The sequence below is a fragment of the Solea senegalensis genome, linkage group LG4 (genome assembly GCF_019176455.1).
Source record: "Solea senegalensis isolate Sse05_10M linkage group LG4, IFAPA_SoseM_1, whole genome shotgun sequence".
In the NCBI taxonomy this organism is placed as follows: Eukaryota; Metazoa; Chordata; class Actinopteri; order Pleuronectiformes; family Soleidae; genus Solea; species Solea senegalensis.
Genome location: NC_058024.1, coordinates 8,723,655 through 8,738,643, shown reverse-complemented (window position 1 = coordinate 8,738,643; position 14,989 = coordinate 8,723,655). Strand labels below are relative to the sequence as shown.

Below are 14,989 nucleotides of genomic sequence, written 5' to 3'. Positions count from 1 at the left end.
TGAAATAGCTCTCAGTGATAACGTTGTCTCTTTAAATCAGTCATTTAGACAATCCCATTGTGAAATATGTGTATATATTGAGAGCTGCCCTAAGTCTGCATAATTGCGTATTGTGGAGTTGAGTCAGAAATGGATCACAAGCATGTTAAGCAATGTCTAACATTCCCACTGATGATGGTTCAAGCTGAAGTTGATAAAAAAAACATTGTAATGTGCACTGTAGAGTCATTTCACTCACTAGTAAATGCTGGGTTAGGGTTAGGGGTTAGGGTTTGGGTATAGGGTTAGGGTTTGTTTTTGACATCCCACAATCTACTTGCAGCATTAAACCATCACAATGACTCTGAAGCTGCAAAATTATGGTAAAAATCCTGCAAAGTTCCGCAATAATTTAATTTGACTTTGTTTCATTGAGTGGTTCGATGTGGACGACATCTACAATTGCTTGTTGGCAGAAATTTCACCCTAAGTCCAAAGAGGGAATGCATGAGGCTGCAAATGAGTGTGTGTGTGTGGGTGTGTGTGTGTATATGTGTGTGTGTGATGCTATGGTGACTTTACCACCCTGTTTTTTTCCCCTCTATCCGATGAAATTCCCCTGCAGTTACAAATCACTGAACACATTTTATAATAATTAGCTGGCCGGGTTTTAGGTAATGTGTGCAAATGGGTTTGAAAGGGAAGAGGAGGGGAGAGGAGGGGAAGCCTGGTTTCATTTTGCATCATTTAAAAAAAAGAATTAAAAAAAGTGCAAGGAAAGAATCAGCTGTGAACCTCAGACTCGACATAGTCGAGCCAAAATGAGATCCAGACAGAAAGTCATGCCGTGATTTACTTTTCCTGGCAGCAAAACAGAGAGACGAGAGGAAGAGGAGTGAAGGAAGGGCAGAGGAGGGGAGGAGGAGGAGTGGAGCGGGGGAGTGGAGCTGAGGGAAAAGGACGGGGACAGTGAGGCGTTTTTCTCCAGAGGCCCGTTTTTCAAAATGAAGTTAACTCCCATTGCATTTACAGCTGTTTGTGTGCACTAAACATTGTAAACATGTTTTGTTTTTTTATCTCCTCTCATTCTTCTCCTTCTCATTATAAATTTGTTTCAAGATGTTTTTTCCTGACTCGTGTCCTAACGGGAACTTCAGTGTTTGTGTTTGGACTAACTGACCCCTCCTCATCTCCTGTCCAGGACTGGGCATCAAACTTTAATGAGACAGAACCTCTTTCTGAAGAACTGGTTAAGTTAAAGGCTAAGATTTGAATTGTGGTTATGTTAGATTAAGGTTAGGGTTAAGAGTTGCATGTATAACTAAATGTTGTGGGTACCTTGTTTCATTTGAATGCGAGGAAAAGACTTTAAAGGGATTTATGAGGGTTAAGACTTGGTTTTAGGATTAGAATTATAGAAGTGTAGGAGCCATGATTTAACGAATTAATAGTTATATTTCTATTATAGCAAGGTGTATTGATTGTTATTTTTTTGCAGTAGTTATGATATTAGTTATTTTGTGATCACAGTGGATGGGAGAATAGTGGGTTACATGTAGTGTATATAGGCGGGAATATTAAGTTAAGATATGCTTCCATATCAAAAATCTTTTCATCAATTCCCAGCCCTCGTCCTGCCTAAGAAACAGGAGAAAAAACTCTGACAGAAAAGTGGGAGAAAAGGAGGGAGGGATGACCTACATCTACTCTTCCTTATTTCATCAACAGACTCAACCCTTCCTCTCTCCGTCTCCAAAACTTCATTCCTCTGCGTCTACCTCTGCATTTGTCTCTCCCTGCGTGTGCCCAGCTGCCGCGCAGATGAACCACACTCGGTTTGACTGCATGTAAACTATCAAAGAGGCACAGAGAAAAGTAAGAAAGGCACATGGAAAACGGCAAGAGCGGTGAAAAGTGGTGAAAATAAACAAACCTGAGCATGTGGGATCTTCAAAGGGAAGAGAAAGGGCAAAGAGGACAGAAGAGAGGTGAAATGGAGGTGGGATTTAAAAAAGAATGGAAAAAAACCTCAAAGAGCAAAGTCAAAAACAAGTGGGAGGTAACAAAGTACAAATACTTCTCAAGTCGATTTTTCAAGAATCTACGGAGGCAGAAAACATAAAACATAAATAAATAAAAAAAATTTCCTTCAGATCACAGAATAATCATGTTGATATCACAGGCTTGTTTTCTTGTGATAATTGGATGACAGGAAATTTAACAGCAAAGATATGTACATATATGTATATATATATATATATATACATATATATATACATATATGTATATATATATATACATACATATATATGTATATATATATACTGTATACACACATATATACATATATACTGTATATATATATATATATGTATATATATATATATATATATATATATACACAAGTTTATTTGATGCATTATCTCGGGCTAAAGAGGCTGGTTTTCCCATAATAACGAGATAAATGAATGCATTATCATGAGATAATGAGGCTTGTTATCCCAAGATAACGCATTAATGTATCTTATGAGAAAAAGAGTATTTTTTATCCTGCAACAATTCATCACATTATCATGAAAACAAGCCTTTTTATCCCCAGATAACACATTCATTTATCTTGTTAACATGAGAAAAACAGCCTTTGAGCAACAAGAGACGAAAAGATCTTATCGGGAAATTTGTTTTTCCGTGTGGATAAGTCCTGAGACAACAGTCAAAAAAATTGTTATAGTAGTTACACATCTTGTTTTTCTAATCTACAGCATATCCCATGGTGCATTGCAATCCCACTGTTTATTACAGCTCGGCAAGTGAAGGATTAATCGTGTGGGCAGAGCTGGATTTCAGCCCAAAGACTGTATCCACCAAGATTCCACTGAAATGAGATAGTTCTTCTTTGGTGTAGTCCCACACACACACACACAGACACTGCACTGGCGTCCATTCATTTGAACAACTTTAACAAAGATTATCCCTGACCTTGACCTGACCACAATTAAAATCTTAGCTCTAAATTCAACCAGTTCCTCATAAAATCAAGTTCTGCTTCATTTGGACCAGGTTTTGTTCTCCATGAGGACAACTGGTCCAAACAGGGTCAGTGTTTATGCCAGAAAAGGTCTTACAGAGGTAACAAATACACACAAGCACACACACACACATACACACACACAAACTCATTCCCAGGCGTTTCTCATTTCTAAACCTCTCTCACTGATTTTCCCACATTGATACAACTGTTATTATCGGCTTTGCTTCAGTTACCAACTGGAAACACAGACACATAGCTGGCGTGCCGACATACCGACCAAACACTGACACCATCATCCCCTCTCTCTCTCTCTCCCTCTCTCTGGCTCTGTCTCTCTCTTTTATTTTCTTCTTTTCTAATGTGCCCTCGGCGAGTACTAGGCAGAGAAAAGAAAACGAGAGAGATGAAAGAGAGATGAAAACTAAACTAACTAAGAGAGGAGAAACTGAAAAGGGCCAGAGAAGAATGTGAGCTCCTTAAAGGAGGCAATAAAAACAAATGTGTGTTAAATATTTGTTGAAAAGAAGGTGAAAAGCAACAAGGGTGAGGTCTGGAGCACGGGAGTTGTGACTGTGTGTGTGTGTGTGTGTGTGTGTGTGTGTGTGTGTGTGAGTGTGTGAGTGTGTTTGGTGTGGTTTGAGGAGTCTGGCACTAGAGGAGCTGACAGTGCAAGAAAAACGTCTGACATGACACAAACAGAGAACCTGAGAAATACTGACAGGGTTTTCTTCTCCTTCTACTCTGCTCCGCTCATCATCTCTTCCTCTGCGGCCTCTTACTTACTTACTTTGCTCTCTTAAGAATCAGAGGCCAAACGTGAACACAGCAACGACGAATGAGGTCAAAACAGAAACACAAACTGCTCCGCAGAGGAAGAGTAATGGTGACCACAGATGTGTGTGTGTGTGTGTGTGTGTGCATGTCTTCTTTTCTTTAAATCCATTCTGCATGTGTATGTAAATGTCTGTTATCGGCCGAGAGGACACATTTTTGACTTTGTGAGGAAATGTTTTCATAACTTAAAAGAGCTTTTTGAGGGTTGAGCCTTGGTTGGAGTCGTGCTTTTGCCTCAATTGGACAGTTTATATACAACTATTGGAAGAGTGAGACTAATTCCTTTATTTTAGCTGTAAAACATTTGGGTTTGTCATCATAAGACAAATATAAGACAATAGAGTATTTCCGCTATTATTTACAGGTATTTACATCGCGATACATTTTAACAATAGCTTAGTTTGTAATGGAACACCAAATGTTTAGGTGAGTAAAAAGTATAGGAACAGATTTGAATTAGATTTAAATGAATAAATCCTTTGCTGTCAGGTTGGTTCTTAAGATGTTTTATCTCTCAGAATATGTGTGTGTTTACTTGTTACCTCTTTAGGACATTTTGTAGCAGAAACATTGACCTTTTCAGGACCAGTAGTCCTCATGGAAACCAAAACCTGGACCTAATGAGACAGAACCTGATATCTGTCGAATTGGTTTAGTTTAGATTTAAATTGTTGTTAGGTTAAGTTTAGGGTTAGGCATCAAACGGTTATGGGTAAGGTTAGGGATAACCCATTGGTCAGACTGTCCAAATAAATGGACATCATGGCAGAATTTGTGTGTGGGTGTGTGTGTGTGTGTGTGTGTGTGTGTGTGTACCTTTCTCCTCAGTGGGCTGTCCACTGGCTGGTTGTGTGGTCTTAATCACTGGTCGCTCCACTGTGACCTGGAACTCTCTTCTCTCGTGTAAACCACAATAGTGATGATGGAGGTGGCAGGAGTACATCCCCTGATCTGTGGGCTGTCACACAGAAATACAGACACATGTGCATTATTATTACTAGTATTGTTATTATTATTACACTGTATATCACATGCAGTGTTGGGCATGTACCACGTTACTCAGTCAGAGCTGCCTTATATTTTAGCAGAGGTTGTAAGGGACAGTCCGTGCATGTGGTCAAGTTTGCATGTTCTTCCCGTGTCTACATGGGCTTTCTCCGGGTTCTCCACAGTCCACTCTATATGTGGCCCTGCGATGGACTGGTGAACTATACCCCACTTATCACTCCATGTCACTGAGATTGGCACAACCTCCCTCCTCTGGAGGATAAAGCAGTAGAAAATGGATGGATGGATTATTGCAATAAAATTCTGTGGACATGACACTGTTCGTGAATAAGGACCAGCAGAACACAGCTGCTGAGGACTGACGTAGATCTGGAATGTTGATTATTGTGATCGATCCCTGAACGGTTTAATCTCATGTGCATAAGCACAAAGTCCCTCTTAAATTGTCAAATCTCTCGAACCAACCAGAACAGACTGGAGTGTGTGTGTGTGTAATGATGAAGATATTTTCTGTTGCTGTTTCCATCAGGAACATGAAGAAAACAGGGTGGGAGAGACTGGTTTTCTGGATTTTTGAGAGGTTGCCATGGGAGAGGTTTAGACAAAAATCCAGAAGTTATTTTTTTTTGCTCGGCTCGGGATCGTTACGTCACTTGTCATGATAATTTCTTTTTAAATTTTCTTATTGAAAATATGATGTAAACATTTAACAGATGTATAACAAGTACATACAAGTGATAAATAAGTAGAAACTGATCAATGATTGACCTAGTTTTTCTCTTTAGAACTGGAGTTTACTATTTACGATGGGACGGTGAATTCAACACGTAGGCTATTGAAGTCATCCACTGTGCATGTTTATTTTTTTACTCCACTAAAACCACAGTGGTTGGATAATGTAACGTAATGAGTTAATGAAGATGTACTGGTTGTCAAAAATGTGATTACAGTCATAAATGCTGGTGATAACTTATAAGGTGTGTGACTTGTGTATCACTGTGTGTGTTAATGGGGCTAGTAGTTGCTTCCACCACAGGACACATGTCGGGTTCTGGTCAACATTTGCATGTTTGACTGCAATGTTTTCCTCATTTCCCTTTTCTTTTACTACACACGTGTTACTATTGTGCCCGTCTATCTTGACATAACATGAATCACTTCCTGTGTGAGGCATGGGAATGTCACCGGGTGACACAGAACACCTCTTCACTGAGAGAGAGAGAGTCGTGTGGAGCTGATGGACGTAATTATGAGTCATTTGTTTATATTTAAAAGCTAATGGTTAACATGTTTGAGTATTTATGATAAATAAAACCAATAATTTGTCCCTGTTTTGTGTCCTTTGTAGAATGAAAAACACATTCAGCTTGTCATCTAGCAGAAAACTTCAATCAACCATCAAACAATTGTCTCTGCAGAGGAGAAAAATAATCTCTATGTGGAGCCTGTTATTATGTTTGTGTTATTCTTGTACCTTTAAATTAAACCTCCAGACAGCTTCAGTGTGGCCGTCGGCTGTGTGTTGCCTGTAGCTGACAGAAAAAATGACCTCATTCCACAGTGTGGTCGTCATGAAGCCCCAGAGCCTCCTGAGCCTGTATTTAACCTAAATGTCCTGATTTATGAGCTCTATCAAAAAAGACAGAATAAAAAAAAAATAATTTCAGATTCCATCTCTGTTTTTTATTACTGAACATGGCACAGAAGAACTGGTGGACAGGCATTTTTTGGGGCAGTAGTCTGGTGTTGTTTGTCATGGTGCCGCTTATTTTGTTTTTAAAAGTCCATGTTGAGTGAACTGTGGCTGCCAGCTTTGTTTCCTCAAAAGAGCAATAAAAGTTGAAGTTAAGAAGAATAACATTACTAATGAAAGTTCCATGTGCTCTGGAAACTCTTTCTGACATGTACAACACATGTTCACTGAACACTGCATCACGTAATGTTACCACAGATCTGTGTGTGTGTGTGAGTGGAAAAGTGTATAAGCTTTACGTGTGTACCAATGCTTTATCAACAACAGACTGTTAAAGGTGCAGTGTGTAATATTTAGGAGGGTTTATTGGCAGAATTTGTGTCCCATGTACATCTGAGGTCCAACTGGGAGTGGCATAACCTCCAGGTTGATCACGTTCCAATTGAAAAATCGGGAAAAACTATTGACTCAAATGCAGCGTTTCCGCTGAGTGGAACTGATCGTTTTGGTATGGTACATATTTTTTGCGTTTCGATTAGGAATAGTACCAAAATAACCGTTCCTAACTGCTCAGTTCTTTCGATACCTTTCCCTTGGAGTAAAGGTACTAGATGATACCAACCATCACATGACTGTTGTTCAGTCATATTTGTTGTGCTTTATCATCTAATTTCCTCTAAATTGGAACATAATTTACAAAATGTACATCATCTATTGAAGAAGACCTGAAACTTTAGTTCAAGAGCATCAACTCCTCATAATGGAGAGCTAACTGCTACTTCCGCCCTACTACCTTTTAAAAACCAAAAGGCTGCGTTAATTTCTTATATACACACTGTTATGTACACACCTGTAGATCAGATATAGCGAGTGAAAAGTCTCCCTCAGCGAAGGCTTGATTACTGATGTTCATCTTCCTCTGCAGGAACAGCGGCCCGTAGCTCCGCTGCTCCCCGGACGCATACAGGTCCACCAGCCGATCAGCGCGATCATGGTGGATTCCTGGTGACTGTCGGTCCCAGTGAACCACCTTCAAACCACCAAAGCAAGAAAGGAACAGACACAATGACATTATTGTCATTGGACGAGTACAACAAAACTTTGTGGTTGTTCTTGCTGGTACACAAGAACAAGAATATAAAAATATAGATAGAAATATAAATAAAATTTACAAAAAAAAATAAAAATAAATGTAATCTATAAATGTATCAAGTACCTAGAAAAAACTACTTAAAACAGTCTTAAAAACAAACATATTACATACATTCAACACAAATTAATGGTCCAGTGTGTAACTTTTAAGATGTTTTAGTATAAGTCTGTGTTTCTAAATGTATAATCGCTTTAAAATAAAAATCATTTGGTTTTCGGGGGCCTTCTATATGTACTTTAGGCAAGGGCCTTGCATTTTGCACCACTATATTCTACAGCAGCACAAACAGACGAAGCAGCCAGAGTGTAGATTTTACATTTTGATTTCCAACTTTGAAACTTTAGTTAAGATTCCCACCATACAAACACTGCTACCTTTACTGTTTATAGCACTTTTGTTGTACTAGTTTCACAGTAAATCAGTCGTACACATAGTACTCTTTCATTTTTGACCATAGACATGTTGCTATGCTGTTTGTGTGTGCAAAATTGAGTGGTATTGCTAACAATGGCTAGCCTTGGAACTCAGCATTACTTAAACAAAGAACAACAACAACGACTTCTTCTTCTATGGGGTTTAATGGCTTGAATCCATAATCCGTTTGAAGTCACCATAGTAGGAAAACTTCCCCACTACCTTGTCCATCACAGACTTAATATATCTTCCTGCCTTTGTTCTTGTCTCCTTACCTACTTCTCTCCTTCACTCAGCATAACTATGGTATGTGAAGGCCACTGTAGTTCCAGTAAATGTCACTCATTTTTTGCACACTGGACCTTTTATGAGCACTTATGGCTCTAGGATAGATGCTATTTTTCTGACTCACCTCCGAGAAGGCAACAGTTTAAAACAACGATGTGCGCATGTGGTCTCTACTCATGTAACTGACCTGCTGATCTTCCTCCTCATTGCTCCAGTCTGTCCACACATTGCGACGGTTTATGCACGGCAGTGCCACAGTGCTGCCGAGCAGAACCACATATACGGCCTTGTGTCCATCCCAGAAACGCCGTTCTTTACGACCTTCATCAGTGAAAAATAAAAAGGACAGACTGAATTACAGGTGCCATGTTTTGAGGACAGTGACAGTGGGTCCAGTTATGTACACAATTAGATACGTACGTGATTTAGTGACGTTGAGTTGTACTCTGATGGTCTCATACAGGTGACAGTAGAGATGGTGGAGGTTACAGGAGTACAGCCCTCTGTCATTCATCGTCACGTCTAGAGAATCGTCACATAAAATCATAACATCACAATGACGTCAGGTAAAGTTTTTGTTGTCTTCAGCTTCAGTTTGGTCTTTGGGAACAGAAATTATTTGTATGCTACATCCATCTGAAAATGGGCTCTGCCAAGCAAAACTATCAGACCTGACTGAGGGAGCGTTTGTGTGTATACAGCAGCAGAGCAGGGGCAGGTGGGGTTAGGAAGCCTTCATCCCTTCACTCTGTTGAGCAATATAACTAACTTCTAACTTTTTTGTTTCAGACTCATGACTGAACTACTAACTTTCTGTGTGCACAACACTGCTATACTGAGAAACAACATAAACAGCTATACAACACTGCTATACTGAGAAACACAGAGACAGTCATGTGGAATGCAACAAAACATAAACAAATGTCTTTGTGGGTTTTCACTTCAAAGGTTTTCTGTAAACACAGCATTTTTCAGGAAATGTCTTTCTCCACATGATTTTTCGTGTCATATTGAGAACCAAACCTGAACCACAGCTACACACATGAAACACAGAGACAGTGACAGTGACCTTTAATGACCAGGGAGAAGTTTCCGTCCTTGAAGGCCGTTGGGATGATGCCGACCCTGCCCAGGTTGTAGGAGTTGTAAATCCTCTGGTCTCCTGCAGAGAACATGTCTACCACCCTCTCCATGGCATAGTCTGGATCGGCCCGGTACATGTCCCAGTGGACCACCCTCTGTCTGTCCCTCACCCTGTCCCTGGTCCACACCATGCGTCCGCTCACACACTGTAGCACCACCCTCGACCCGGCCGGGGCACTCACGTTGTAACCTGCCACCACCACGCTGCTGCTCCTGTCAGACTGAGCTGACACTGGAGAGTCGAGAGGAGAGTTTATTAAACCCCTGAGGAGAAACGAATAGAAGCAACTCACAGCTGCACACGTGCAAAGAGAGACATACCTGCAGTGAAGAAGAAGGCCACAGAGACTGAAACAGAAACAGAAACAAATTAACAGCATAAATAAATACTTGAACACATTAAGACAGTCAAGCCCTGCATATTGGTTTTTGGTGCTGCTTTGAACAAGGTGTTGGGTTAAATTCAAGTCATGAGGAAGGCTCTTTAAATTTACGGAAGTGTATTGCATCCTGAGGGCTTCTAGTTAAAAGTTAAAATTATATTTTTTTCATTAGCTTCCGTATAACATCAGTAGACATTTTCCTGATGAGTTAATGGTCTCAATCTCTTGTTTCACGTGTTTTTCCATAGAACATGATGTTGAGTTTGTAAATTATGTTTCTGTTTAGAGGAAAATAGATGATAAAACACAACAGATGTGAGTGGACACCAATGTGATTGACAGCTGGTATCAACCATTAAGAATTAAAATTTTCCCGTTTGATAAACATCAAAATGGTGCCTGACAAATCGTCTTTAAACGGGAATTCAGGCTCTTATGGATGACGTCACAACCTGTTGCAAAGTGGTCTTGACATCAAACAAATCACATCCTGTGTTCAGTGTGGAAGAGATCTTAACACTAATATACTGAAAAACACAGAGAGAGTCATGTGGAGGTGATAGACTGAAACAGCCTCATGTGAAATCATTTGACAGTAGTTTGAATGTAGTAGACATTTGTAGATATACAAACATAACAGGCCAAAGTTTTAACTAAAATCCAACAATAATATATTAGCAATTATTTAAATAAAACAATAATAAAATGTCCTGAAGAGGCCAAACATGTATTGTTTGTATTGTTGAAGATAGCTGAAAAATGTAGGACACAACTAATGAAAAATACTAAAACTACTACTAATAATATCAATGCTGACTCAGCAAGATCAATTGCAGCAAATGAGATTAACAACAACAGATACTTTTGTGCATACAAAAGAACAAAAAGCACCAACTTATAAACAGTAGTAAGAAAGTATAACTTCTGACTAACACCGACCTGATTCTTTAGACCCTGACTCATCTGACACATCATCATGACTGTGTGTGTGTGTGTGCATGCATGGGTGTGTATGAGCGAGGTGGACACATGGAATTCAGCAGCTGAATCTGGTTTTAATATGAGTTAATAGACATTGAGATGAATGATATCTTTCTGTTAACATCAGCACATTCACTTTACAACAATGTTTGGTCTAATCTGACTCATTTCAAAGATAATCCTGAAATCTTTAAGCTTCCACACTAAACATCTGGACAAATAAAACCGCTGGTCACCACATTCATTCAATTTTGTGGGTTTGATTTTTTTTTTAACTTAGTCACACCTTTGGTGTTCACAGAATATGAAAGTCATGTGCAAGACGGGAAATCTGATGTGTAATTAATCAGATTTCTGCTAATCTTTGTCAGTAAACAACATGTTATTAATTAGAAAAAGTAAAAAAAATAAATAAAACAGGTGACAGTGAGAATTAGGAAAAAACCCTTTTGGTTTTTTAATATAATTTATAACTGTGACATTAACTAAATTTTAATAAAGGTGTCTGCTATGCTCCGTGATCATTAGGTTTTTACGTCAAAATATTAGGGTGATTCTGAAGAATTATTATTTTAAGTATTACGCGAAAAAAAAAGTCGTAATAAATAATAGAATAGGATGGAGGCATGCACCGCCATAAAATGTGGATGGGACATCGCTTAGCATAGCTTTTTCTGCCATTTTCCCACTGTAAACTCACTCTTCTTCAGCCAGGTAACTTCCACCAAAGTTTCCCTCATTCATTTGAGCAGCGCCACCACAAGGTGTCATGGAGTAGCGACGTCCGGCAAGTGAAACTAGCAGGGACTGTTTACGCTTAATTTGTTAATTAAAATATTGAAAATTTGCCCTGGCGTATCGATTCTCATCATCATCAGAGATTAAGGAAACTTGTTCAGTTGAAATTCGAGCTTCACTGATAACAGTGGTGCTGTCATTCTCAAAATACATTTTCATTTGTTGGTTGCAAACTGTGTCTATGTTTCAGTTTTGGTCAATTGCTCCACTGAGCAGTCAACTGCCTAGTAACACAGCTAGTAGCACTGAGCTAACAGAGAGCAGCTAGCTGCTAAGCGTCTTTAATAATACATGACATGGGACATAAAAAGTATTGGTACCCATCTCAAAACTGTCCCAACCAGAGAAGAAGAAAAACAAAGACATGCACGTGGAGATATGTTAAAATATAAACACTTAAAATGAAGTAGTCGATGACAAACATGCTAATGTGGATACAAAACTGGGAACTTAGCTAAAGTTAGCTAATGCTATTTCTCACTCTCTCTCTCATAATAGGATCACTTTCTAATAGGATATTTCACGTATATGACATTTTTATTGTCATTATTTATATATTGTCACAATTATTGGTTATTGTTGCCTCATTTTCTCTTCTTATCATCTGAAAATTCCCCACTGCTTCTTTAAAGCCACAACAACTTCATTGTCAATCTCCTTCTTTTGCTATCATGATAACATTAACCAAATAGGTTCCATATTTATAAAGAAATAAAACAGATAGTAGGAGAGTGTGTGTACTTGTGAGCATTAACACAAACACTGGGTACAAGTGCAGCTTCTTGATGTTAAATGTATAGTATTTTTGGAAAATCTGGCAATATTGACTGCAGTAACCTTTTTAAACGCTGAAGGTCGCTGTTCTACATATTTTACTTAAATCACATTAAAAGTTTTTATTTTGTAAATTGGCTGATGAGTGACGATTGGAGGAGTAACTGTGTATTTTCTGTTCCATCCTTTCTTTTACATTCATACATTATTTTCTCTCAAAAACAAATCTTACTTATTATAGAGTGATGGTAATTTCACGCACCTGTGGCGTAAAAGTCACAGAGAGAAAACCCCCCAAAAGCGACTAAAAACAAAACGTTTACTCACTGTGGATGAAGAGGAGAACGAGGAGAACATAATACCCAATCTGTGTCTTCATGTTGTCAACTTTAAAACTGGAACACCTGAGAGAAAGAAGGACAAGGAGAAGAATGAGAAGACATCCACGACAGCAGCCGCAGGACGTGGTTTTATTCAGGACATCAACACAAAACCAAAACAGGACCGAACTGAGCCGAGCCAATCCGCGAACTGACACCCGACACCTCCGGCCTGCAGATCGACGTCCCTCCCTCTCACGAGACCCGAAGACCTGGCTTTGTGCGGACTGCAGTCGCATACATCCAGGGCCGGTCCTGGATATCTCGGGGCTCTGCTCTGCAGTGATCATATCCACAGACACTGTTTTATTTCACAATTTTAAAAATGACATTAATTCTTAATTCTTTTTTAGAATTCTGACTTTGTCAAACTTGAGTTATAAAACAGAAAAAAGATTTATCATTACCATGGAAACCTTGGAGCTTGGGGGGGGGGGGCCTAGTGGCCACGGGAACCTAAATAGCCGCTTAGCTCACATATATCAAATTGTTCTGGCACACATAAATCAGTACTACTTTTTCCAAACAACATCAACAACAACAACATTAATAATACATATTTACAATGTACTTTTCATCAGAAGACTAATCCCAAAGTGATTTAAAAAAGGGATTAAAAAAATAACACCAAAATAGTGACTATAAAAGACCAGCAACCACTGCTGTTGATTAAATGATTAAAAGCCATATGTTTTCCAAAAAACAAATGTTTTAAGTCACTGGATCATTGAATTATGTTCTTTTTCTTTTCTGATGTTTGGCCACATGTTCTGTTTCTGTTTTGTTTAAGAGTGCCCCCTGTTTTGTATTAGTAAAACACCTTTTTCTCACTAACGACGTAAGGCCATGTGACTGCAAACTAATGCCAGATTAAGCTAAAATAACAACTCTATGTTTATGTTTATATTTTATATTTATATTTATGTTTAATCATGATGGGATTTATGTCATTACACATTACAAATAGTTCATGCATGAGTTTGTCTGAATTAATGAGATATTTTCAATTTTAAAAAAATGCAATTAACAAGACACTTCAAAGTATGAGAGTATATTTATTTTCTCATTGAGAGCTCAGTTTATTGGTAGTAAACATGAGCATGTAATTAGTTTGTAGCCAATAAGGAAATGCAGTCCAAATCACTCAAATATCTTCATAAACATCTTCAATAATTGCTGAATGTTCTTTGTTTTAACAGTGGCCAACTCCACCCTTTGTAGAGTTTCTAGAAAAAGTCATTATTGTATAAATTCATGTTTCAAGCTATAACTGGAGCAATGTTGAAACCCCAGGCAGTTTGAGTGACCTCTGCTGGTCACTTTGTACCAATTTGACTCCACCTCTGAAGGAGGACATTTCAAATGCACATGCTGTATATTTAGGTAATATTTGCATTTTTATGTGTCTGTTGTGTAGGAATATAAGATCATAGAAAGTACATCTACATTTAAATGTCTAAATGTTTCTTTGTTCTTTGTGGTTTATTACTTAATGAGCTATTTTTAGCCTTGTACGTTTGAAATGAATGTGTTTTCTGTTTTCTTTATATGAAGCAAAAATCTTATTTGTTTGATTGAGATTGAACTAAATTTGAATTGTCTGTGAATCTTAGTGGACATTTCTGCTAAATTTAGAAGGATAAAAAAATAATTCATCCAGTTACCTATGTCCTGAGGTAGAAAATGATGATTTTATGATTGATATGATTTTTCTTTAAAGTACTATACTCTACTGCTGCCATCTACTGTTCAGTTTTATACACTTTTCCTTTTGCACAAAGATGACACACCTCCCTAAATCAAGTCAAAGTCAATGTCAAGTATTAACACAGTTTGGTTGTTGCCCTTTAATTAAAACCTAGTTTTTTGTTTATATACTCTTGGGTTTTTTTCGCTCTACAAATTAGAATTCCCCCAACAAATACTAACAAACGTTACTGTTAGTTTTGACTTGGTAATTTTACTTATACTTAAGTAAAATGTAATTATTAATTGAAGCATATGACTGCATGTGAAATAAATGTGGTCTTCTGATGCTTTGTTCTAGTGGAAGTTAGAGGAAAAGAATGCAGGTCATTGTAACCAATTTGACTTATGTTTCACAAACAAACAATGTTGAATAAGTGGTAG

The 14,989-nt window shown here is 38.2% G+C and overlaps 1 protein-coding gene across 1 annotated transcript in view; it reads right to left on the bottom strand.

Annotated features, from left to right (window-relative positions):
- LOC122767944 (matrix remodeling-associated protein 8-like) overlaps positions 1 to 13,046 on the bottom strand; it is a 14,670-nt gene extending 1,624 nt beyond the window's left edge. Inside the window, exons 1-7 of the mRNA XM_044023522.1 lie at positions 12,807 to 13,046; positions 9,865 to 9,891; positions 9,470 to 9,775; positions 8,821 to 8,922; positions 8,588 to 8,721; positions 7,396 to 7,575; positions 4,656 to 4,802 (exon numbers count right to left, since the gene is read on the bottom strand). Of these exons, the coding sequence (XP_043879457.1) occupies positions 4,656 to 4,802; positions 7,396 to 7,575; positions 8,588 to 8,721; positions 8,821 to 8,922; positions 9,470 to 9,775; positions 9,865 to 9,891; positions 12,807 to 12,858 (948 nt within the window). The 5' untranslated portion in view covers positions 12,859 to 13,046. The remainder of the gene's footprint in view (positions 1 to 4,655; positions 4,803 to 7,395; positions 7,576 to 8,587; positions 8,722 to 8,820; positions 8,923 to 9,469; positions 9,776 to 9,864; positions 9,892 to 12,806) is intronic.
- Between the last annotated feature and the right edge of the window lie 1,943 nt (positions 13,047 to 14,989).